The sequence below is a fragment of the Prionailurus bengalensis genome, chromosome E3 (genome assembly GCF_016509475.1).
Source record: "Prionailurus bengalensis isolate Pbe53 chromosome E3, Fcat_Pben_1.1_paternal_pri, whole genome shotgun sequence".
Taxonomy (NCBI): Eukaryota; Metazoa; Chordata; class Mammalia; order Carnivora; family Felidae; genus Prionailurus; species Prionailurus bengalensis.
This window is the reverse complement of record NC_057357.1, coordinates 2,638,137-2,663,038: the sequence shown is the minus strand read 5'-3', so window position 1 is coordinate 2,663,038 and position 24,902 is coordinate 2,638,137. Positions and strand designations below refer to the sequence as shown.

Sequence of the window (24,902 nt, the reverse complement as noted above, 5' to 3'; positions counted from 1 at the left end):
AGGAAGCTGGGCACCACTGGAGTCTTGGACAAGAACCAGTGCGATGAAGCCTGACAGCTGGCTCAGGAGAGCACGGGAGAGGACGCGGGGACAGCAAGAAGCGACTCCTGGAGTTTAGCTGCAAAGCCGGAAACGGTGCCTCGGCTGGAGGGAGCGTGGCCCAGAGGCGCACGCGTGGGGGGCGTGGCCCGGAGGAGCGTGCGTGTTTGAAGATTAGGATGTTTTAAGATCAGAGCGCGTTGGAAGCCTGGCACGGGGCTCGGCTGCAGTGGGGGAAGAGGGGCCGGTGTGCATCGGTGGAGTGGTGTTCCTGAGTCCCCAAGAAGGGTGGGGCCTAGGTCACGGTGGAGCCCCCTGCTGGCCCCGAGGTCAGAGTGGCGGCGCGGGCAGTGTTGTGGGCCGGGTGGGGTGGGTCTCATGGAGGAGGGAGGCTGAAGGAAGTGGTTGGGGGCCGGGGACGGGGAGAAGTAGGAGAGCCGGAGAGCAGGCAGGGGCGAAGTCGGGGCAGGGGGTTTCCCAGGGAGCCAAGGCTCCATCTGGAACTCAGGGTGAGACTCCCCAGAGTTCGGGGAGCTGCCCAGGTGCGGGGGGACAGGCTGCAGGAGGGTGGCCGCTAGAGGCCTGGCTGGGAGAGGGTGTGAAACCAAGAAGCCAAGGGAGGTGAAGGTGAGTTCAAAGGTGTGCCTGGACCTGGGCCTCCAGCCAGTAGAGGACAAGCCTGTGAGGTGTGAGGGGGGTGGGGGTTCAGGAGGGCCGGAGGGACTGAGCAGAGGGACAGGCAGCAGGTGGAGGCAGAGTGCGGTCGTGGGGCAGGCACGGTCTGGGGAGTGAGTGACCATGCAGTGGGGATGCAGGGGGAGGGGAGGGGAGGACAAGGGCATGGGAAGGATCACGGACACGGAAGTAACCGGGAGTGGACGCAGGAGCCAGGACAGGAGAGCTAGCCTGTGAGCCAGGAGCCCACATTTCCAGGAATGAGGGGACACCCACAGAGGGCGGGGACAGCAGGTGTCCTGATCCCTTGATCGAGAAGGGTCTAAGTGGGGAGAGCATCTCCAGGAGTGAGGCAGATGCCCACCAGGGGGCGCCGGGCCCTCGGGGGACCCGAGCCGCAGGGCGGGAGCCCGGGACATTCTGCATTCCCAGCAATTTCCCCTCATGGCCCGCTGCTTGTCTGAGGCTCCCTGGGGCTCTGCTGAGTGGAGGGCCCACAGGTCCCACCGGGACGAGCCACGAGGACATGCGGTGGCCAGCCCCGTGTCAGACCCAGGGGACAGGACGGCAGCAGGAGTGACCTGCAGCAGCTGCTTAAGCTTGCTTCTTGACCTTACACAATTACGTGAACCAGATATCAGTAACAACGGTCAGGTTCGGACTGTGAGCTTCTAAGGGCCAGAACGGGGCTGTGCACCGGGATGCTGGTGGGTCCTGGGAAAGGTCAATTTGGGCAGGGAGAGAAACCCCCAGCGCTCACCACCAGCGCTGGCACCCAGGGACTGAGGTGGGTTGCACACAGATTGGGGGCGGGGGGTCCCAGAAGCCTGGGCAGGGCTCCTAAGGGGCATGTGCCCGGGGGTGGGGGGCAGCCACAGCTCTGCACTCCCCACCCAGTACCCTCACGTAACCTGGACCACCTCCAGGGGTGAGACAGGAGCTGCCCCAGGTCCCTGGGTCCCTCCTAGTGATGTACCAAGTGTCTGTGTCCTGCCCTGGGCTCAGAAAGGGCTTGGCAAGGCTGGGGCTGGGGCTGGGCGGATGGGCCTGAGGCAGCGGCAAGACTGGCAGGTCTGACAAAGAACGGGGCTGGCTCTGGTCATTCCCCTCTGCCCCCCACCCGCCCCCCACCCACCCCAGGCCCAGAGAGGGCGGGACTGGCCGAAGCTGCCAGCAAGGAAGGGAGCCTCAGGGTGAGCCCCGGTGGCCTGCAGGTGCAGGGGAAGGGCGTGGGGAAGGGCCGTGGAGACCCAGCCCCCTGCCATCCTCCCTCCCAGGTTCCAGGCATCCTGATCAGTCCTGCCTCCGCACCTCTGCCCAGGCTGTGCGAGACCCAGACTGCCCGCTCTCCCCACCGCACCTCTGCAAGGCCTTCGTCTCCAGCACCTGACCACAGCTCTCACGTCTCTTTGGGAAGTTAGCCGTGATGGCCCCAGGTGAAGGGAAGTTTGTTTAAACTGAGCAGGGAGGGGCCCCACCCGCACCCCTCTCGGCTCCTCCCAGACCCGGCTCAGGGCTTGCCGCCTGGCAGCCCGGAAGCGCGGAAGCCGGAGGGGGTGGGGGTGGGGAGTACGGGGGTGGCAGTTTTACTTCGGATTCTGAAAGCCCACAAATGACGGGCACTTCAGGAGGTGCGGGGGAAGGGGGGGTAACTAGCCCAGCCAGGCAGGCCACCCTGCTCAGGTTATCTCCTCCGCTCCCTGACTCCTTCCTTGGGGGAAGGCCCCTTCCCCACACCCAGGAGGGCAGCACGTGGAAGAAATCAGGCTGCCGGTTCCTGTAAGGCCCCCTCCCAGACCCGCTTCCCCTTCTGGGGAGCAAGAACTTCCTCCTCCCTCAGCTTCTCCCCGAGAAGAGGGAAGGCCCGGGCCTTGCCCTCTGCGCCACCTCCCAGACCCAGAGCACGGGGGCTCCCCGGTCTCAGATGAAGGACAAGGCTCAGGGAGGGCCTGGACCAGCTCTGTGGCAGGCTCCGCCTGCCCCCACAGCGGCTGCACAGACACACCCATGCCCTAGGGCCCCGCCAGCTCAGGGGAGGCTGATCCCCAATGCCAGGGCAAGGTGGGGTCAGGCCCCGGCCAGTCGCCTCCGGGCCAGAGTAGCCACCAGCAAGGGGGTTGTGAGAAACGGGGACCTCCCTGGCCACCCCCTCCATTTGGGGGTGCTGTGTATGTGGGCATGTGTCCAGTGGGGACAGGACTGGCATCCGCCCCCGGCAGGTCAGGGGTGGGGAAAGGAAGCACTTTGCAAACGCTTTTTATTCTGATGTGTTGAGAAGGCGAAGCTTGGAGCAGAGTGGGGAGCACGGAGGTCTGGGAACCTAGAGTCGAGGGGCCGAGGCAGCTGGGACTCAGCAAGAGGAAGAGGGCGCAAGGGCTGTCCCCAGGCTGCTGGGGACTGGGGAGGGAAGCCGCAGCTGAGGCAGGACCAGCCCCTGCCTACTCCTGCCACCCTCCACTGGATTTGGGGAAGAAAGGGCAGTGGTCATCGGGGAGCTGGTTGTTGTAGGAAACAAGGCCCGGGGACATCCTGGCCCAGCCTCCTGCGGCCTGTCCGGGTGGCATGGGGGCCCAGCTCCCAGATCATCGAGTGTGGGTTGCCCGGCACAAGGGGAGGCCGGGATCCAAGGCCCACCAGGCCTCTGAGTTTGAGGTCTCTACCACCCTGCCGGCCCAGTTCAGTTACCTAACCTTGGCTGTCACTGGCTCTGAGCCTTAATTCGCCCATCTGCAAAATGGGACAAGGACATGGTCTCTGGGTTTGTGATGGGGATGAAGCCAGATAAGGAGGTCCGAGCTGGGCCACAACAAGCCCCCAGCCCTCCTGCAGGGAGGGCTGGGCTCCCTGCAGCCCCTAGAGCCAGGCCAACACAGGCTGCAGCTGCAAAGCCTTAGGGCTGCTCCTCTGGATGAGACCTGTGGATCCAGCCACCCCCCCACCACCGCCCCCACCACCACATCCACGGGGGGGGGAGGGGCCCAGGGCTGGCCACGCCTCTCAGGCACCTGCAAGGAGCTATTCAGATTCCCCTCTTTCCACCTCCCCCACATGAGTACCTGAGCCCCCAGTCCCCTGGAACCACCTCAGACAGACCTGCACCTCAGGCCCAACTTCCAGCAAAACCAGGACCCCCTGGGGTTGCCCCAAAGAGCACTTTTATTCACAGCAAAGGACGTCACCATAGCAACCACCCTTCAATTCCCTGAGAACTTTCCCATTATCTGTCGCTTTCCTACCTATGTCTTTGCAGAAGGAAAAACAGAAGACAAAACACATCCCACGGGCCAGGTGCACCAAGCTGGGCCTGCAGGAGACAGGTACTATGCACGAGGTGGGGGAGGAGAGTCCAGAGCCCGGGACATATAAATACGTGCAGTGTTAGACATTTCCATCAGCTTTAACGACAAAGATATCTCACGTTTGGCTTCTGCTTTTTCTGATCCACAGAAAAGATAAAATAATACCTGCCCCCCCCCAGAAAAAACGACAAAACACCCTACTTTTTACCCACCCCCTTATGAGAAACCAGCACAGTAAAAAAATACTGTCACAATATTTACAGACACACCCACTATGGGCGACTTTCTCTCTGCTTCAAAGAGGAGATAAAATGCTCAGCTCTGTCTCCCCATCGTGGGAAGAGACAAAGAGAAGACACCAGAGAGGGCTGGAGAGACTCCCCACCCAGGACGGCCGGGAGGGGAGCCACTGTTCCCCTAGCCACACGGCCCCTAGGGGCTTAACGGGAGTGGCTGGACCCAGGTGCTGTTTCTCTGCTTCCCAGTGCCTGGGCCAGAGCTCAGTGGGAGAAGGGGGCTCGGGACGCCCCCTACAGAACCCGGCTTCCCTGCACTGAGCAACACTCAGTTGTCCCGGGGGCTCCGAGGAGGGGCCAGGATCTCAGGGCGCAGGTGCCCCAGCACAGAGCCTGCAGGTCCACGCAGAGCAGCCCCCAATCCCCATGTTGCCCTAAGACTCTGAGATGGTAAGAAAACTGCCCTCAGAGCGACCTCCGATGCAGGCACGTGCTTCCGGGATGGGGCTCTGGAGCCCGCTGACCCGAGGCACGTGGGAACGCAGACAAGTGGCCCTTTTGCCCGCTCCCTGGCAGAACAGGACCGCCCAGCAGTCTGCTCCACGGACCGGCGCACGGCACACACACAGACGTAGGCACAGCCCCGGGGAGCCTCGAACGCCAAGGCCAGGGCGGCACAACACGGGTCCCCGGGCCCTTTGGATACCAGGGGCGCCCGAGGACGGGGTCTCAGCCGTGGCGGCTAGAAGATGCTGGTGTGAGGACACCAGGGCGTGTCTGGGTACAGGTGGCAGTGGATGGAGCGGAACCTGTGGGGACAGAGCAGGGGGCCGGTCCGTGCGGGGAGGGTGGGCCGAGCACCCATCTTCCGACCTGCAGCACCAGGAGGGGCCCCCGCGGCATGAGCAGGGCGTCGAGGCGCCCTCTTGGTAGTCAAGCCGCTCAACCACACCCGCTCTGGCAGACGCCCTAGGGGACCCTACGTAGGTCACAACCTCTCTCTCTGGGCCTCCGTTTCCTCACCTGGACGGGTCGGCCTCCACGGAGAAGGGCCCCTTCACGTGGATGGCGTTCCGCTTATTTTCAAACATGCCGTAGCTGAGGGTCACCTGTGCGGGGAGGGGCAGAGTGAAGCCAGGAGCGGCCCCCGCGCCCCCGGCTTTGTCCACAGCCGGCCGTTGTGGTTCGGGGCGCCAGGACGGCCTCGCCTTCCGGCCTCCCCGGACCAAGAAGGAAGGTCTGTGAGTCACGCTGCACCCACCCCACCTGCTCTGCACAAGCCGGGAGTGAGGTCCAGGGCGGGGGCTTCGGCGAGGGCCAGCAGAGTCGTCTGCTGGTGCCGGAAAAGCCCCAGACGGCACAGAGTGGGAGTGTTGCACGGGATGTGAGCAGGGTCCCGCCGGTGGGGGGTTTGGGTATCCCAGTGGCGGCCCTTCCCGACTTCCCTATTTACCATGGCGACTCCACCCAGCGCTCCCTCCTCCCCCCACTTCCTTCCCCTGCCCGCTTGCCCCTTCGCTCGTGGCCGGGCGGCGGGCGGCGCACCTGCTCGTGGAGCTCCGAGGCCGGCACCTGCTGCAGGTTCTCCAGGTGGGAGTGGAAGAGCCCGCTGCGGATGAGGGGCACCCCCAGGAGGGCCTCCACGATGTAGCCGATGGTGCAGTCGTCCGGCAAGCGGATGCGCTCGGCCGTGTTCATGAAGTGGCCCCTGCTGCAGAAAGGGAGGAGAGGACGAGAGGGGATGAGCTGAGGCGAGGCGGGAGCCAGCCGCCCACTGGGAGCCCGGCAGGATCCTGCCAGGCAGCACCAGCACAGAAGGAAGAAGCCAGCTCCAAGGGGAGGGGGACACGCCCCTGTGGAGCAGGGTACAGACCCCGTCTGCGTTCCTCACAGGCTCGCGGGCCAGCCCGGCACCCTCCTCTGCGCCAGCCTGACAACTCTGAGTCCGGGGGCGACTGGGTGCAGAAAGGAGTCCCGCCCGACGGTGCCTGGGGCCGGTGCTCACACCAGCCCTCGTGCCTGGCAGGCGGGAGGGGACCAGTGGTGGGGAACGTGACGCGGCCTGCCTGCGCACGTGAGGTCGGGGCACCCGCAGCTGGGAAGGTGAACCAAACCAAGCCGGGGGGGGGGGGGGTCTTTGGGACCGAGGGCGGCCTCACCTGTGTCCCAGGGCACCCACCTGGCCCACGGGCTCATCTTCAGGGCCAGCCCCCGGCTGATGCAGAAGCCAGCCCCACCGGTGGCAAACCAGAAGTGGACGGGACGCTGCAGGAGGGAACACAGGAGACCGTGAGACCCTCACCCCAGGCCACGGGGACACCTCTGGCCTCCTCCCCACTCCGCTCAGCTGTGCGTGGGGGGCAGGGGGTGGGGAACGCTCACCATCGTGTTCTCGCTGACCCTCTCGGTGGCCTGGATGGGCCTGTCCAGACTGGGCTTGCCAATGTAAACGTCCTGGGTGTGCGGGTAGCTGGCCAGCAGCCGCAGCAAAGCCCTGACGTTGACGTAGTTGTCATCATCCACGTGACAAAACCACCTGGAGAGAAGCAGGGCCGGTAGAGAGAGGAAGAGAGAGGCAGAGAGAGCGTCGCTGGGGGGAGGACCTCCGGAGCAGGCACCTGAGGGACCGGGGCCAACACTCACTTCCTCCCGGACTCCATGAAGTGGTCGAACTCCACGGCCATCTTGCAGGACAGGGCCTGGCGGCTGTGGGCAGCCGAGCAGTTGGTGTTCACCACGTTGCCTGTGAACAAGGCAGGGGGCTGTAAGCGGGTCCGGGCTGGCTCGGGGAGGATGGTGGCCACAGCAGAGCGGGACAGAGTGGGTGACTGTCCCAGGGCGCCCCGGGTTCAAGCTGTACCTTGCAGCGGCCCCCTCCCTCCGCCCCCCACGCACAAGGCTCAAGGCCTGGAGATCACGCCCGCCCCCCCAGCCCCACCCCCTCCGGGACAACCCGATCCCGCCCCTGCCCATTCAGGCGGCTTTTTCCCAGCACCGGCCACCTGTTGCCGCCACATCAGCTCAAAGGGCCCCGGGAGCTGAAAGGGCCTCATTTGCATGAGAATTGGGTGGGGGGGCCCCCCGAGTGGCAGGGCGGAGCCTTGAGCAAACCAGTTGAGTAAACTGCCCTCCCTGGCCCGTGGCCTCGGTGACCTCTCCAGAGGGGAGGGAAGCGTTCCTCCCAGGCGTGGAGCCCCCCACGCCTCCCCCCCAAGCCCGGGGCTCACCGGTGCGCCTGGCCAGGGCTTCATCCTCCCCGTCGGTGAAAATGAACGTCTGGAAGGAGAAACGTGGTCTTGAATAGGCAGCTCTGTGTCTCCCCCGCCCCCGGGGCCACGGTGGGGGGCGTCCAGGGCTGGGCACCCTGGGGCTTCAGCAGCTAGAGCTCAGCCACACCCACTCTCCGTCCTTCTGTGGGCCTCAGTTTCCCCAGGTGCACGGAGTGGGTCTCAAGTGCCCATCCTAAGTAGAAGGAGGGCTGGGACCCGTGCAGACCCCCCCCCCCCCCCCCCCCCGTTCGACAGCTGGGCCCGAGGTCACCCAGCGGCTGTGCCGGCACGAGCCAGGTGGGGCGCCCCGCCCACCCACCAGGCAACCGGCTCCCCGCCCACCCCACACACCTGGCGGGGCACACACCCTTATTGACACAGCGCCTAGCCTGTGGGAGGGGGTAGAGGGCCGTGGTGGGGGGACAGGCAGAGGAGGTCGGCTTCGGGAAGCCAAGTCTCAATCAGTCAGGGACAAAGGCCTCCGCTGGACGGCCGCCAAGCCCTGGCGGACAAAGGGCCCGGAGGGAGGATGAATCACCAGGCATTGTCCGCCAGCTTTGTCCTGGGCCGCGCGGCGAGGGGCGCCGGGCTGGCCTTAACTCGGCCGCGTTAAGCGGGAGTGGCCGTGCTGCCCATTACCATACAGCTGGCCTGTTTAACTGGGCCGGGCTGGGCGAGAGGTCCGACGGGCAGGGGTGCGGCCACAGCACTGCGGTCCTCTGGGCCGGGCCCTGAAGCCTGGCCCCTCTCGCCCCGAGCGGTGGTGTGACTGGCCGGGCAGGTCACCTTCTCTGAGCCAAAGAAGCCACCGCTGTTCTCTGGAGACTCCGACGGTCAGCAGGGTTGAGGCAGGAAACCGCCTGTGCCCCAGCCCACAGAGCAGTACCCCCAGCAGCTCCCCTCCTCACCCTCCACCCCCCCCCCCCCCCGCAGCTCCGGCAAGGAAATCCAGGCTGGCAGACGGGCCTTGCCCAAGGCCACATCAAGGCTCCACCTGTGCCAGCACCGGGCCACCCCTGCCAGGAGCGCTCCGAGGAAGGGGGCGGGCAGCGGGGCGGGGCCAGGAGCTGCCGGCACCCGCCTGGGCCCGTCAGCACACGGGGAGGAATGTTCCTTCCTCTGCCTGGCCCGCCCAGCGCGTGCCGCCCAGCGCACCCGGGCATGGCTGAGTGCAAAGCCTGGGGCCCGTGGCCTAAGTTGGGGGGGGGGGGTGGGCTCTGAGCACAGGCGGCGGGAGACCGCCCACCTCCGTGCCCACCAGACCTCAGTTTCCTTTTATGGGTCCTAGGGAGGCTCTGGCATGCGGAGGCTCGGAGCACAGCACACACCCAGGAACCGGGGGACCCACCTGGGGTCCCCACCCTCCTTTGGATGGCTCTAGCCCCTTGCCCAGCCTGACCCCAGACCCGGACACACACTCAGGTGAGGCCATGAGCTGCTGAGCACCGGCTTAGAGCTGGAGAAGGGGCAGGCCCCAGGTATGTCCTCTCCATGCACGCACCCCCTCCTTCCAGGGCCCTGCAGGCACCCCAAGGCGGCCCGCACGCACAGACTCGCACCCAGCCCCCCACCCACTCCCCAGCATCTCAGCCCAGGAATGCTGTGGGAGGCCCAGGCCGGCCAGTGCAGACGCGCACTGCCGTCGCTGGATTAAAAGGAAAATGCTTTCTTAATGAGATCAAGCGAGGCCTGTTCTCCCGCGCTTTGGTGGTGCCCTAAAAACCCAGCCCAAGGCTACGGAGATTAAAGTCACCTTTGTTCAGCTTCGGGGAGAGCAAGGCAGGCGGCCTGAAGAGGAGTTCGGGGAAGGGTGGGGCTGTGGGGGGTGTGAGGGTGCCAGGCCTCCGGTCTCCCAGCATCAGGGCAACCAGCAGAGAAAGCCACGGACAGGCTGCCTGGTGGCTCAGAGCCTCAGTTTCCCCCTCTGTCAAATGGGCATAACGAGAGCTCACATGTATGTACCCAGAGCAAAGCACTGAGACGGACTCCTTTCTTTGGTCTCCATAACGGCCCTGAGAGGTAGACACTGTACTACCTGGGTGGACAGTGGGGAAACTGAGGACCAGAGAGGGGCAGCCTTCAGCCTGTGGTCACACCCAGGGGGCAGAGGTGGTGCTAATCTAGCCCAAAGTGCCTCCCAGGGACTGAGACCACCCTCCTCCGGGCCACCTCCCCACTTCCCTACGATGGGGCTGAAGGAGGAAGAGGGGGGCAGCAGGGGCGGCAGGGCTGGCCCAGCGCGGGCGGGGGGGACACCCACAGGAAGCGGCATTGTTCCTGGAGCTGCGATTCAAAGAAACACAGGATGCCAAGCTCTCCCCCAGCAATTGTGGCCGCTGTGGTGGCAGCCGCGGCAGCCTGGCCCACTCCTCGGAGGGGTGGGGGAGGAACGTGGGGGCCGAAGGTCCAGCCCCTCGTCCTGGACTTCAGGGACTGTCGTAGTGTGGTCCCTGCTGACCGCCATCCCCCCCCCACCCCCCTACTATCACTCCAATTGCGGGAAGTGTTTTACACATACCCCATGCTGGTGCTCTCAGTCTAGCTCAAATGGCACCTCCTCCAGGAAGTCTCCCAACCCTCCATGTGAGTCAGATGCCCACTCTCAGCTTGCACAGCCTTTTGGGGTTTCCGCCACCAAAGCCCTGACTTCTTCGGGTGTTCCACATCCAAGTGGGTCTGAATCACCATGCACAGGACTGGGAGAGGAAGACCCTCAGCTGTGACGGTTTCGAGGACCCCCTCCCCCACACGGGGAGGTGAGGAACTCTTGCTCGTTGTGACACAAGAACTGATGCCGGGGGCGGGGGTGGGGGGGCAGATTCAGCCTCTCCTGGTTGGGGTCAGCCGTCAAAGAGGAAACTGAGCGGCCCTTAAACAGGGACGTCAGGGCCCAGGGCAGTGACACCGCCCCCCCGCCCCGATTCCTGAGGACCTGTTGGGCTCATTCCCTCCGCCTCCAGGTTTGGGCGCCCTCTTTCACAACACCATACTGGAAGGACGATGCTTGCCCCACATCAGAGATGAGGAGACTGAGGGTCACAAAGGCCCTGGGCTTTGCCCAAGATCACCCCTGCTGGGACTCGTACCTGAGACCCCCTGACCACATCCCCTCTGCTGGAGAAAGCCCCCAAAGTTCAAGACGAGCAGAGCTCAGAACCCGGGGGCGGTCCAGAGGGGGCTGAATGCTGCCAAAGGTCACACGGCAGGAAGGCCGAGTCCTGGGGGTAGGGTGCCCGGCTCAGGGATGGTGCCCCACAAGGGCTGTCAGTCAGGGATGGGGGGGCCCGCAGGCCCCCGCATCGCCAGGCAACCTGAGTGGCCAGCGCGCCAGCGGCGGTTCCCATGGAGCGCATAGCTGCACACAAGAGGCCGGGTGCCTTTCTCCGCTGGAGAAAGGGGCTTTGTTACCTTGCCCAAGCGGCCGGCGTGAGAGCCGCCGGGCGCTGGGAATCCTAACGGCCCGGCGGCCAAACAAAACCCGCGGCCCCCGCCGCCCCCTCCCGCCGGCCCGCTGAGCCCCTGGGAAAGGGGATGCTGCTTTCCCAGGAGGCTGCCACGGGACTCCCAGGGCCCCCCTCGCCACGCTGGGACCAGAGAGGACCCTTCCCCCCACCCCGGCCCCCATCATGACCTCACCAGAACCCTGTCCCCGAACAGGGCTCAGCCACCCCAGAAGATCCCAGGCCTTGAGGTTCCAACAGAGAGGAACAGGTGTGGGGTCTTCTCTGAGCCCTCGTCCCAGACAAGGGTCCCTCAACTTTACCCCAAACGCCCACTTAGTCCCTTGAATCTCCCAGCCCAGGGGCGTTCCCCCGCTGCCCCTCCCGCCCTCCGGCAGGGCCCGCACAGCCCTGTCCCGCCCCAACCCAACCGTCCTGCTGCAGCCCCGAGGGAGATTTTCAAAGTGGGGTGTGTCTTTATTATGTGTGGAGGAAGCTGGTGCTCAACTAGGGTGCAGTAAAGCACAAGGTTCCAGGCTCCAAAGATTCCTACGCTGTGGGGAGAGGGTCTCCGCACCGGCCCCCAAAACCCAGTGCTCTCTTTCCAGATACATTCTCCAGGACTCACTCACACCCACCCCAAACGCAAATCATCTTTAGCAAAGACTTGTCTTCATTCCACAGCAAAGACTCTCCCAGCCCTATGCGGGGCGGCAGGGGTGGTTCTAACCCTGACCCCATCACTGACGAAAGCGTCGTCCTCTCCAGGGAAGGGTCTGAGCCCAGGGTGGATGCCCCACTCAGAATCTGCCTTGGGGTGGTGTGGAGACAACTGCACCTTATTAATGCGCTCCAAAGTTTGGGGAGGAGAAGGGCGTAAGAAGCATCACAGGGCACCAAACCCCAAGCACTGGCAGCTGGTGTAGGGTCAATGCATACCATCCAAGACTCTGGAAGTTGGATGGAGTAGGGTCCCCATCTGACACTTCCACAACTCTATGGGGAGAGTGACCCCATCAAGGAGACTGGTCTGGAAAGGGACGGGTTGGTGTCACCACCCCAGATATTCCAGGTGGCTGGACAGAGTGCAGCCTGGCGCCCTTCCTATACTGCCACCAGCTGCGCAAGACGGCACCCCTACCCCGCCCAGGCGTGGGGGCTCACCATCTGCTTGTGGCGCGAGATCCAGGTCTCCAGCAGCAGGTCGAGGCGCGCGCGGTGAAACTTTCTGGTGGTCTTGACCGCGATGAAGACGTCGTGGGGCGCCAGCGGCTCCGCTGGGGGCGGCGGGTGGCCGTCGGCGGGGCGGGGGGCGCCCCCGGGCGGCGGGCCCGCGTCTCTGCGCGCGCGGGTCAGCAGGCTGAAGTACTCGGACAGACTGTGCACCTCGCGGGCGAGCGCAGCGGGAGCCGCCGCCGCCGCCGCCTCCAGCCCGGGAGCCGGGGCCGCCCCCGCGGGGCCCGCCAGGCTGCGCAGCGCTCGCCGGCCGCGCTCGGCGGGCACCGGGGGCGGGGGCGGGTCCGCCGTGAGCACCAGTAGGCAGGCGAGCAGCGCGCCCGCCAGCGCCAGCAGCAGGCGTCGGCCGCAGCGCTTGAGCATGGTGGGGTGGCGGCCCCCGGCGCGCCCTGCCCGGTGCGCCCTGCCCTGCCCCGCCCCGCAGACCGGCGCGCAGGATCCCGGGTCCCGCGGCGCGTTGGGCTGTCCACTGCCCGCGCCCCACGCTCTTAAACCTCCCCGCCGGACTCCGCCCTCCGGGGGCGTGGCCCCCTCGAGGGCCCGCCCCCGCCGCGCGCTCACTGGCTCCCGGGCCCTGGGGCGGGACCTCGCGCCGGTCGCCCCCCGAGACGCTCAGCGCCCACGTGGGGCCACGGCGGGGGTCTGGGAAAGGGCCCACCGCCCCTTGTGAGCACGTGCACGCCCCGCCCCGCCCGGGTCGTCCCCCGCGGGCAGCCGAGGGGCGTGGGGCTTGGGGCCGGGCCCGCCCCGGTGGCCCCGAAGGGGAAAGCAGGCTGGCCAGCGCCGGCGGGGCTGCACGGGGCGTCTGGCACGCGGGAGGGCGCGCCCTCAGCGCGGTGACCGGGGTTCTGGCACGGGGGCTTCGGGCTCGGTAGTCCCGCCGGAGCCGTCCTGACTTCCTCGCTGGGCGCTGCCCCTCCCCGAGCCCGGCGTCCTGCGCTTGGGGTGCTGCGTGCGGAGAACGTGGGGCGGCGTGTAGGCGGACTAAGGTCTAAGTCCTTTCTGCCTCGGGCAGCGGTTATTAGTACCGAGGAGGGGCTTAGCCGCCCGAGCCGCAGGTAGGGCCACGAGGTTGCAGCGAGAAACCACCTGTATCAAATTCCACCTTCAGCTCCACCCCGCTCCCCCCCCCCCCCCCAACCCGAGGTAATCTCCTCAAGTCCCAGCCCGACGGCGGGGGTGGTGGGGTTGTTCCCCAAATCCTCCAGGCGCCCTGTGGCGAGAAGGAACTGAGGTCGCCCCTCCCCTCGCGGGATGAAAGGCTGCTTTTTGTCCCATTTGGTCCCTCTACGATCCGGCCAGATGTGGCCCAGCTGTGCCCCCGCCCCGCCTCCCCCGGCACACGGCGGCCCCCGCCCCCAGGCCTTCCCACGGGTCGGGCCGGCCCACCGCACGAGCAGGGGCGGCAGGAATGCGCGCCAGCAGCCCGGGCTGACGGCGAGGGGCGAGGGGCCCGGAAGTGGCCGAGGGGCCCCCTGGCGCGGGAGCTGGGTCCGAGTTCTCTGCCCTCAGCATCTTCCGGAAGCTCAGCTGGGGGCGGCTCTCCGCTTGGCTGCGCCTCCTTCCCGTCCCGTCCCTCTTCGGCTCTGGCACCCCTTCCTTAGGAGGCCCTCTGCGACCACCGGGGCCACAGCCCCTGCCCGCTCAGGTCACAGCTCACTCTGCCCGCTGGCCAGTTACTTCCGCAGAGCTTAGCCCCCTGCCTGCGGTGGCGCTGTGGGTGCCGGTGCCTCTTCCTCCGCCTGAGTGTCGCCTGCGGGAGAACAGGCCTGGAGCGCAGTGGGTGCTCGCTAAGGATTTGCTGGGTAAATGCCCCCAGGGGGCTGTGGCCCATTTGCTCCCAGAGCTCTGGGGCCCTAGCCCTAGCCCCCGTGTCATGGCGTGTGATGGGAGATAGTGAGATAGTGGTTCCCAGGCCTCTTCCTGCCCCCGCCCCCCCAGGTAATTAGCAGGCGCCACCTCAGGCAGACAGTTGCCTGAGCAGATGGTGCTGGCTGTGCCCAAGTGACAAGTCTCCCGTGGTGTCACCTCCTGCCATAAACCCCGCCCCCATCAGCCAGAGCCCAGCCTTGGAGCCTCTAGGCAGCCGGAGAGGCGGGGTGGGCAGGGGAGGAAAGGGCCCTATGGCTGCATGGGCTGCCCCCAAATAGTCAGCTGAGCCGCAGCCCAGCCCAGCCTCAGGTCTGAAGTCCCTGTGCCCTTGCCTCACCGCCAACTCCCACTGACCCCATATCTGGGCTATTTTGAGAAGGAGCCCCCTCCACTCCCCTCATCTCTCCTCAGGAAGTCTTGGGCAGTCTCCACCCTGGTCTCCCTTCCCTACCTGCTCTATGTATTCTCTACTCAGTGACCAGACAGATCTAGCCCTCCCCCCCCCCCAAATGGATCAGAATCTTCCACGGCTCCCCATTGCCTCTGAGTTCAAATCCTGGTCTGCTGTCTACTTGCCTGGGAACTCATTCCCAGCCCCGTTTCTTGCCGCACCCTGCAATCCTCCCCATTCCCCAACAGCCCAAGCACCACTGAGCCCTCATATCTTTGCATGAGCCGTGCCCGGGATTCAGGTCAGTGGCTTCTATACTTAGCGATACCCACTAGATGCTGCGTGTTCCGCAAGAGAAGCGAGAGAACAGCACACGGCCGCGTCAGCCCATACTCCCACCAGACAAGGTCCTGTGGCCCCCCGCCGAGGAGATAGCACTGCCTGCCCGCACCCCAGAGCACCCCTGCTTTCTCCGACTGGTGCCCTTGGACACACCAGACAGCAGGAGCAGTGTACCCATTGTACAGAAGGCAAGGATGCGGGGGGGTGAGCAGGAGACGGGGTTACTGAGAGGGGCTGGTCCAGCCTGGCAGGGACTAGAGGGAGTTTCCTGCGCCTCTCCGCAGCCAGGCTGGGGCGTGGGGGGCCCCCGGGTGCGGCTGCCATCTGGGAACAGCAGGACAAAGCCTTATAGCATTCTTGTGGGGGCCGTGGGCTTTGGCAAGAGTGATTCAGTTTCTTTGCTGTCAGGAGAATGGAATTTCGTGGTGACTCCTTGAGGTCTAAAAACTGTAGGGGGGTGGCCTGCTCAGCTGCCCCCGCCCCTTCCCCAGCCTGAGGTGAGCCCCTCCCTGCCCCTGACCTAGGCGCACGGGCTCCTACCAGGGACGCACTGAGCCAAACAGCCGCAGGGGAAGTGGGGGTGCTGGGCTGAGGACAGGAAACGGGGAGCTCGAGAAGGGATGGGGGGCGGCTGACCAGGTTGCCGGGAAGCCCCTTGGGACGTTAAGGTCCCGGGGGGAGGGGGCTGGGAGTGGAGGCTGGACCAGGGCTCTGCTCTGGGCACAGGCACAAACTCAGCCCGGGGGTGGGTGTTGCCCTCTGGAGCCAGACTGCTGGCCTTGCAAACCCACAGGGGCCCCTTCTCAGCTTTAGACCTGGACCCGGGATGTTCCTTCCCTGAACCTCAGTTTCCCCACCCATAACATGAGGATAACACTACCCTCCATTTTATAAGGTGCTTCCAAGCAGAAGGTCGGAGAAGCAAGCAGCCTGGCTCTCTTGCCTGGGGACGTTGGGTCTGTGTGCCTCCTGGGCAGCAGACCTCCACTCAGCGTGGTGTCTCCGCCAGGCTGGGGCCCCGGGGAAGGCACGTGGCTGAATGACCTCCGAGCCGCCCCTGAAATTTAGAGCGGTGGCCTCGGAAAGCGGGCCCACCTGACCACAGAGCCCCGCGGGGCTCTACTCTGCCCCCACATCAGGCTCAGAGGCAGTATTGTGTCCCCACCTGAACTCAGTCTCCTTTCTCTGCTGGGGCTCAGCCCGGGGCCTCCCGTGGATGGGGGTCTGTCCCACCAGCTACTGGAAACCCCTTCTCCACAGGCTCCCGGGGTCCTTGGGGCCGGCTTCCCCTGGATTGTTTCTTTCCTGGGAAGATCCAGGAGACATAGCGGGTGGCCCCGTTAGCTCGCAGGAAGTCATCCGAGGCAGGCAGGCTGCGTGTCACTGCAACAGGGAAGTCCCTTTCCAACCCCACCGTGAGCCGGTGGCAGGAAGACGGAGTTGGGGCTCCTGGACGGGCAGACATGAGGACGCTGCCCCCCGCGCTGCCGTGAGGGCATCAGAGGATAACTGGCAAGAAGGGAACCTTCTGGATGCCAAGGTGCCCCTAGCAGGCAATGAGTGGCACGGTCACAGAAGCCCCAGCCCAGAAGCTTCTGGACAGGGAGTCCCGCTGGCAGGAGGGGAGGGTTGGCTCCGGAGCCCAGTGCAGCCGGCTCCACGGCAGGAGGGAGGGGGCACAGCGGGCAGCAGCAGCTGATTCCCATTACTGCAGCTGGGGTGGGCGCTGCCCCCACGGGAAGAATGAACAGTCTACAGCTGTGAATAGAGCCCCCAGCCCAGCCTGGCCCGGCCCGCCCGCACGCCCGCTCTGCCCGGAACCCCTCACCCCCAGGCCTCGCTTTGTGTGGTCTTGGGCCAGTTCCCTCCCTCTGCAGATCTCGGGATTTCACTTGACTTTGTAATAGGGATATGGCCGGTGCCTTCCCTTCCCCGCCCACCCTTGGCTGGTACCCTGCAGGCGTAGAGAAACAATGAGCCCTGGCGCCATGGCCCATTGGCCTGAACTCTGGCGCCTGGAGTGGTCGCAGTGGCCCGGTGACTTGGCCTAGGTGGCTGAGTAAGGCTTCAGGGGACATCCTTCAAGGCCAGCCGGGTGCCACCTCTTCCCTCAGCCCTCAGCCCCTGTGGCACCTGCCCCCGTCCTGGCCCTGACCACGAGATAATAACTGCCCATTTCCCTGCCTGCCTCCCCAGCTAGCCTGGGAGGTCAGGGGCCATGCTGAGTTCCTCAGCAGTGCCTGCCACAAAGCAGGTGCTCAGTAAACAAACACTGGCTGGACAGATGAGGAAGGGAAGGGAGAGACAGATGGACGGAAAGGCAAAAAGGCAGAGAGAGGTCGTGGGGATGACTGGGAAGGTGCCGGATGTGGGCTACGAGAGGGCAGAAACACGGTGTCATTCGTAGCTGTTGTCCTCAGTGCTTAGAAGGGCACGTGGTGCGTCTTAGGTACGTTAGAATGCATGGATGGATGGGCAGATGGACAGACGGATGCACGCATGGTTGGACGGACTGGGTGGATGGATGGATACATGTAGATACACGGACATGCAGAGGCTCAAGGGAAGGCCCCTGCTTCTGTCCCCCAAGCACCCAGCCCCGGGGAATGTGGGTTTCAGGGGAAGGAGGGAGGCCCGGCGTGGCTGCCCACTGAACTGTGAGCTGGCACCGGGGCCTGAGGGCAGAGCTGTGGAGGGTGGCAGGGGGCTGGCAGGGGCTGATGCCCATAGTTCTCAGTGATCATACACTGTGTGCCCACCTACGCTGGGAGGGTCTCACTCAAGCCGTTGGTCTTGCAGATTGGACATGGGCGGGGCAGAGCGGAGAAGAGGCACGCCTCCGCCAGTCAGGGACGAGTCTCTCCACTGTGGGGCAGGGCTTCGAACACCAGAAGGGAGACGGGCCCAGGCCTGGCAGCTGCACCTCTCCCTGGTGGCTCTGCGCTGGGGCCAGACCGGGCTAATCTGATTTGCAGCCCCCAGGAGCAGAGCCCCGGCCGTGAGGACACATTACTGACGTGCTACAGCGGCCAGACACCCACCAGGGAGACACCAGAACCACTTTGCCCCAGCCAGCCTTTGTCTCGCCAAGAATGGCTAGCTTGTGCTGTGGCCACGGGGTGGGGAGTGGTTGTCCCCGTGCCTGCCAGGCCCCAGGCATGACCCCTCGCCCCAGTCATGACCTGGTGCCCATGTCAATGGGACCAGACCCTGGGGGCAGTGGAAGGAGGGGCTCCTGGCCGGATGGAGGTGGTAGGGATCGGAGTCTTGCCTCAAAGGGCGCCCCCGCCCCCACTTCACGGCCCCGACCTTATCTCTGTAACTCCCTGACCTCAGGTTCCTCCTCTGCGACAGGAGTCGAGTTGAGTGAGCCCCTCACTCCCAAGGGTGGAGAAGGATATGGCATTGATCTCTATTTTAGGCGGCCCTGGAAGTGATGGGAGGGGGAGGTTATGTGCCCAGGAGTGGCAACCACACCCACAAAAAGATAAGCCACCACCACGGCACCCATTCGTCCACCCGTGTGACGGTCCATCTGTCCACTCACCCAACCATTTGATGGGATCCCCGGCACCTTCTCCACCCCTGGCTCTGCGTGGCTCCGGGTGGTTTAGGAGGTGAGTCAGACGCAGCTCCTGGCCTCAGGGAGCTCACACTCTTGTGGGAGGATCTGCCAGGCTCTCAGACGTCCTCCCAGCAGAGAGATGGCAGTCAGGGCCGGGAGACGGGTCAAGCCCAAGTGTGCCCGGAGCCCAGGCGAGGGATAATCCACTGTGTGCCAGGGCCGGGGGTAGTGAGCATCAGGCAAGGCTTCTAGGAAAAGGTGGTGACTGGCGAAGGTTTGGGGGGGGGGGAGGGTGGGAAGGCAGGAAGGGGTGCTGCCCAGAGATGGGGGGGAGGCGGGAAGGGGTGCTGCCCAGAGGTGGGGGGGAGGCGGGAAGGGGTGCTGCCCAGAGGTGGGGGGGGAGGCGGGAAGGGGTGCTGCCCAGAGGTGGGGGGAGGCGGGAAGGGGTGCTGCCCAGAGGTGGGGGGGGGAGGCGGGAAGGGGTGCTGCCCAGAGGTGGGTGGGGTCACGCAGCTCGGCGGGGATCTGAGTCGATGAGCAGAGGGACGTGAACCTGGAGAGCTGAGCAGGAGCCGGCAGGTCCTGGGTCAGGGTCAAGGTCAGGGTCAGGCCTGGGAGGCAATGGGGAACCACAGAAGGTCTGCCAGCAAAAGGGATGTGGTTCGAGTTGCATTGTAGGAGGAGGGGGAGCCCGGGCAAGAGGAGTCAGCCCCGGGCCGTCTGTCCCTCCAGGCCTCATGCCCTTGCGGCCAGGCCTTTGCTCTCCCTGCTCCCTGTCCTGAGAGGCTCTGGCAACAGGAGGATTTTTTCAGGAGGGCAGGGCCAGCTCCTCAGAGGTAGGTGGGCCCTGGTAGGAAGGAGTGGGAGAGGCAAGGAGGACGGGACAGGGCTGAGGCCCGCATCAGAGGGAAGGCCAGGCCTCTCTCTGCAGCCCTGGCTGCTTTGTATACACACGGTCCGCAGGGACCAGCCCAGGGGACGTTTGGGGCGTTTGGCAATGCCTGGAGACATTTTTGGATGCCACGCCCGGGGGTAATGCACAGCCAGTGCATCCAGTCAGTAAAAGCCGGAGGTGCTGCTGAATGCCCTACGATGTGCAAGCCGGGCCCCCAACAAAGAATTGTCCAACTGGAGAAATCGTCATCCGCATGACTGGCCTCTCCCAAGTCAGGAGCCTCCGTGGGGCACTCAGGGTGGCTCCCGGCCACGCCTGGGGTCCCTGACAGGTATGCGTGAGCCTGGCGGGGAGGCCCCGACAAGCAGTTTGCTCCCCACTTCCTGCCAAGGTCATGTGAGGGCAGAGGATGCGGCGGGCAGGGCTGCCGGGACAGTGCGCCAGCCCGGCAGCGGAAGGATGACACAGGGGGCTCCTGCGGGTGGCCTCCACGGAGGTCAGTGGGGGGCTGGGGCCGGGCCGGGTCGCCTGGGCCGCGGGCCAAGGCTCGGTGAGGGCAGGGGCGGCAGAGCGGGGCCCCGGACCCCGTGGCTCCCAGCGGCCTCCAGGTGCTTGCAGCCTCCGGCCGGGCTGGGTTTGGGAAGGTGGCGGGGAGGGGCCCCCCTGAAGGCTGTTTGCTCAGCCGAGGTTTAATCTCCAAAACAGGAAGGCTCGTATTGACAGAAGCAGCAGACGGAATTGCCGGAGCGCCTGCCAGGTTAGGCTCCCCGGCCCCCCTCCTCCCGGCCCCGGGCTGGCCCCCCCACCCCTCCACAGATCCTGCCCTGCGGTACAAACGCTGCCACCCCCCTCCCACAGCCCCGAAGCCGTGCCCCTCGGTGCCAACCGGGCCCCGGCGAGAGGGTACCTCGGCCTGCTCTGCCCACTGCGGGGAGGGCTGGGGGGGGTGGGCAGGAAAGTGGAGGGAAGGGGGGCCCGGGGCGACAGGCTTAGCAGGGTGTGTGTCAGCTCTCATTTTGCAATTGAGGAAGCCGAGGCTCAGGGAGGGAAGTGAGCTGGCCTGGGTCACACAGGGGTGGGGTGGTGGTTGTCTGCCCCGGTGCCCGCACCCCGGTTCTGAAACACGCGCGGGCGGGTGCTGATGAGCCAAGAGGCGGGGCCCAGCGGACCCCCAAGTGCCCTCGCAGGAAGACCTGGCTCAGGGCTCGCCACGGCGGCAAATGCGGCCTAGGCCACAGATGCCCCCACTGCCAGCGGAAGCCGCAGGAGAGGGCAGGGCAGGTGTACCCCGGGCAAGCCGGGTCCTTCGGGACGGCCGCTTCCTGACGGCAGGCCTGGTCCGGGCCCGGCGGCCCCTTTCTCTTTCCAGGCAGCTGACTCTGCGTGGGACCAAGGTTCACAGGCTGACGCCAGCGTGCCCTCTGGACCCTCTTGTCTCCTGGCCACAGACTCCCTGGCCGCCCGAGGTGGGAGGTGGACATTATTCCCGGGCAGTTCCTTGCCCAGAGCTGCCGGCTCCGAGTGAGAAGCGGGCACTGTGGTCTTGCGCGGACCTGAGGGCTGGCCCCCAAATCCTAGAAACGGGCTCCTGGGCTGACGCCATCCCTGTCTCCCTGCTCCCCACTCTGGAGGGCCGGCCCTGCTCTTGCAGGCCTCCGACTTCCTCTGCTGCTCCCGGCTTACCCGCTGGGCTCAGTCCCTCCATGCCCGCCTCCCCAGTCAGCGGCCACCTCCTTGGAGAAGTTTTCCTGGGTCCCTCCCCTCTTTTCCATTCCTGGGTCCCTTCCAGCCCCCGGCACATATTCTGGCACCCAGAGAGTGCTCTGGGAGGGTGGCAACCACAAAGAGCTAAGAATTTGCTAGACGTACAAAGGGGCAAGAAGGAGCTAGGGCCGTTGCACAGATGGGAAGACAGGGTCCTGCCCAAGGCCACGCAGCGGTGAGCCTGTGTCTCCAGCTTCCCCTGAGAGCAAGAATCTGCGGGCTCCAACCTCCCGTGGGGCTCCCACAGTCCTCGGGGCTGAGCTCGAGGCTCCCACGGCCCCCACGCGGAGTCTAGGGCGGGTGCAGTGCTCCGCTCAGAGGCCGGCTGCAGACGGTGAGCGCACCTCACACACAGAAGGCCTGGGTCTCTGCTCCCAGAAGTAGCTCCTGGCCAGGCCTGACTCTTCCTGGCTGCTCCAGAAAGCTCTTCGAGGGCCAGGAAACCAAGCGGCAGCCGGGCATTCTCGGGTGGAGGAGCGGGTGGCCGGCTGGCCTGCTCCGGGGGTGGAGGGGAGTGCAGGGTGGCCTATGGGCCCCTCTCTGGGTGGGGGAAGGGAGGGTCCCCAGTCTCAGCTCTGTCCCTACACAACGAGCAGGTCTTAGGCAGGCAGTTTGTCGCCTCAGCTCTAGGCCCAAACTCCAGGCCCTCGCAGGCGCAGCTCTCAGGCCGGTCCCGCCTCCCCCCAGGGCCAGGTGCCCTGGGGCAGGTCTGCAGGCCAGGAGCATCCTCCAGTCCCATCCCGGCCGGCCACCGCTGTCACTCTATCCCGGTGACCCAGTTTCCCTCCTGTCCATGCCGGGGGGGGGGGGGGTGGGGGGCCCTGGGGAGACAGTGTCCCCCTTTGAGGAGAGGGTGGCGGTGGATCAAATGTCCCGGGCGCGGCGTCTGCGGGCTGGGGACAGGGGCCATGGCTTGCAGGTCTTCAATAGCCCGAGATTAAGTTCCGTCCCTGGGGGCCCCGTTGTGTGGCCATTGTGACGGCGTGGGAACCGAGGCGTTCCGGGCCAGACAGGGACGCACCTCGGGCCTGGGGGCCGACGGGGCATCCCGCGGGAAGGAGCACGCGCAGCTAGCTGTCCACCTGGGGTCTCGGGGAAGCCTGGACTCCGGCCGGGCAGCCTGCGACGTGTCCACGCTGGGTCCCCAGAACCCTGCCGGACCCCCGTGCACCGCCTGAGGGAAGGTGCTCCTTTTTTGCAGTCCGGTGAGCAGAGCGTGGGCCGAATTTCAGGCGTCTATCCTTGGTCAGGGCACCATCTGCACACGTGCGCAGCAGACCTCACTCCGCCCCCGGCCCCTCCCCACCCCTCTTGAGGCTCTCCTCAGCCTCCTCTGCTCCCTTCGGCAAAGTCCTCCCCCGGCGCCCCCCCAGCTCGGATTGCAAGGCTGTCCTCCGCTGACAAAGCCACAGGCCGGTCCCTGCTGATGTGATCGGAAGTGGGGGGCCACCAAGTCCAGGAGCTGGCTGTAAGCTCTCACGTTCCCTCCCTGGAGACCCCAGTGCAGGAGTGAGGAGGACCGTGGGAGGCTGGGAGGCCCCCACCCCGGGGCCTGAGCGCGCCCCCTCTCCATCACCCTCACCTTCCCCGGCTGCGGCCCCGAGCACCCGCTTGGCGGGGCCGTCGTGCCCGGCTCTGCGCTCTCTCTCGGTGCCCCAGACATAAGTCCTCACGCAGGCGGACGTGTGCACATCTCCACACGTGCAGGTGAGCCCGCGTGCGGGGGTGAGGTGCTGCACGTGCGAGCAGAGGACGCGTGTGACCACGTGCACACACGCCCAGAGCAGGCGCCCGCGGCCCGAGCAGGCTCCTTCCGTCCGGCACAGCTGCAGACTCGGGGCGGGGGCAGCGGGGCTGGCCTCAGCCTCGTTCCCCAGGGAGGCAGCCGGGCCAAGGTGGGAGGCCGAGGCCAGGCCGGAGCGCCGGGCGGGGGCCAGGGGGCCAGGGTGCGGCCCCGCCACGAGCTTCCTGTCCGGCTGGCCGGCGGCGGCAACTTTGGACGGAAGGTTGGCCCCACCAGGAAGGCGCTGCCGGAGAAGCAGGGTCTGTGGAGGCTGAGTCAGCTTCCCCCAGCGTCCCTCCCGACCCTCCCCCGGCTCTTCCCCCAGGGCCTTCCCTGACCTCTGCCTCTGCCCTAGCTGGGCCTGAGCGAGGCACCCAGGGGTGCTGAGACGAGGCTCCCTTGGTGGTGTGATCCGGCACCCCCGGGCTGAACCGCCGATTCTCCGAGAGACGTACTCCCCGCGTTTTCCCCACTGCCGTACGGAGTGGCCGGGGCCCCCGAGAGGGCCGGGTGTGCTTCGGGGCACACAGCTCGCCCTGGAGACGTGTGGCTGGACGCTGGGGAAGCCCCCTCCTCATTCAGGGCCCTTGTGACCGCGGCAGCCACAAACCCTTCCTGAACCACTGACTCCGGAACATCCTTCTGTCTGGGCAGCGACTCTGGGCGTGGAGGGGATTTGAGGCCGGTGCATCCTCCAGGTTGGGCCAGGCCTGGCGACCCCTTCAGATACAAAGAGAGAGGTTAGCGGCCCGGGAGCAGCCCATACTGAGGTTGTAAGAGGCGGGTACTGGGTAGACAGCTGGAGGGCTCACGCTGGGGAGTCCCCAGGTCACCCTGGCTTCAGAGTCGCTCTGGGCGGCCACCAAACCCTGCCGTTCACGTAGTTGGCAGCGTATGGACACTCCCGGCCCTACGTTAGAGACAGAACGGGAGCGAGGCAGGCCCAGGCTTACCCTCTGAGCTCCTGGTATTCTGGGGACCAGCAGAGAGGGAAAGCAAACACACGTAGCTCCCATCAGGATCAGCAGGGTAAAATAAAGGAAGGGGGTGGAAATTGAGCTGACAACAGAACATGCCTGGGCCCGACAGTCAAGGAGGGGATGGAGGAGGCAACATGTGGGCTGACAGCCAAAGGAAACAGCAGGTGCAAAGGCACTGGGGTCGACGGAGGCTCCCTGCCCACTAGCTCGTCCCTCGTGGGACATTCGTCTGTGGCTCGTCCCATGGGCCAGAGCTGCATGGGGTTGGATCAGATCTCAGAGGGAAGTCACATTAGGCAGGGCCTGCATGGGGTGGATGGCTGTGGGCTAGGCCGGCCACTGTGGGCTATCCTTCCTGGAGGAGCTGGAACTTGCAGACAGAGGAGAAGGAAGAAGTTTCCCTATCAAGGGGACCAGTCTGCAGGAAAGTGGCGTGGGAGGGATCGGGGGCTGGGAAGGTGGCCACGGGAGGCGTCTGTGACTGGGCTGCAGGAGGTGCTCCCAGCCAGCCCTGTGGGGCCAGGAAGCTGGTCTCCACCTGGACCAATGGGCTGTGGACCCGAGTCGGGCAGGGGTCTGTGGGACTCACATCCGTGCAGGTTGCTGGGAGGGACTTGCACACGTGGTCCCCCGACCGGGCCCCTGTCCCAGGCCCCCTGCTCCTCTGCCACCCACCCACCCAGGTTTGGGAGACAAGCCTTTTCAGACCCCCCCTCCCTGCGCTCACATTGGTGTCCTGAGGTGCTGTCACAAATTACCGCAAACTTGCCTGAAAACAGACGCTTACCGTCTTCCACTTCTGGGGGCCTGAAGTCCGAATGCAGGTGCGGGCAGGGTGTCCCTGCCGGAGCCCCCGAGCCTGCCCCAGGCCCCTCTCCCAGCTTCTGGCGGTTGCCGGCTGCCACAGGCCGTCCCCGGCTCGCGGCTGCACCGCGCTGACCTCCACCTTCACCTTCCCGAGGCTGCCTTCCCTCGGTGCCTCTGTGTCCTCCTCTCTCCTTAGAAGGGGACCCGCCATTGGATTTAGGGCCCACCCTAAACCCGGGATGACCCCACGTCAGGATCCTTCACTTAATTACACCTGCAAAGACCCTTTCTCCAAATAAGGCCCCTTGG

General features: G+C 65.7%; 1 protein-coding gene across 1 annotated transcript; it reads right to left on the bottom strand.

Moving 5' to 3' along the window:
- Positions 1-3,852: 3,852 nt before the first annotated feature.
- On the bottom strand, positions 3,853-12,658 carry LFNG (LFNG O-fucosylpeptide 3-beta-N-acetylglucosaminyltransferase). Its single transcript, XM_043559555.1, has 8 exons — positions 12,123-12,658; positions 7,477-7,525; positions 6,893-6,992; positions 6,632-6,785; positions 6,429-6,514; positions 5,795-5,960; positions 5,273-5,358; positions 3,853-5,058 (listed from the first exon to the last, which is right to left on the bottom strand). Exons 1-8 carry the CDS (start codon positions 12,555-12,557, stop codon positions 4,992-4,994), a joined length of 1,143 nt encoding a protein of 380 aa, XP_043415490.1. The 5' UTR covers positions 12,558-12,658; the 3' UTR covers positions 3,853-4,991.
- Positions 12,659-24,902: the final 12,244 nt, after the last annotated feature.

Bases quoted from the DNA above. Each gene is read 5' to 3' on its own strand.
- LFNG (XM_043559555.1), bottom strand. From the start codon at position 12,557: ATGCTCAAGCGCTGCGGCCGACGCCTGCTGCTGGCGCTGGCGGGCGCG. The intron at 6,515-6,631 runs GTGAGCGTTCCC...TCCCTCCTGCAG, and splicing joins GGGTCAGCGAGAACACGATG to CGTCCCGTCCACTTCTGGTT. The intron at 5,059-5,272 runs GTGAGGAAACGG...CTGTCCCCACAG, and splicing joins GTGGAGGCCGACCCGTCCAG to GTTCCGCTCCATCCACTGCC.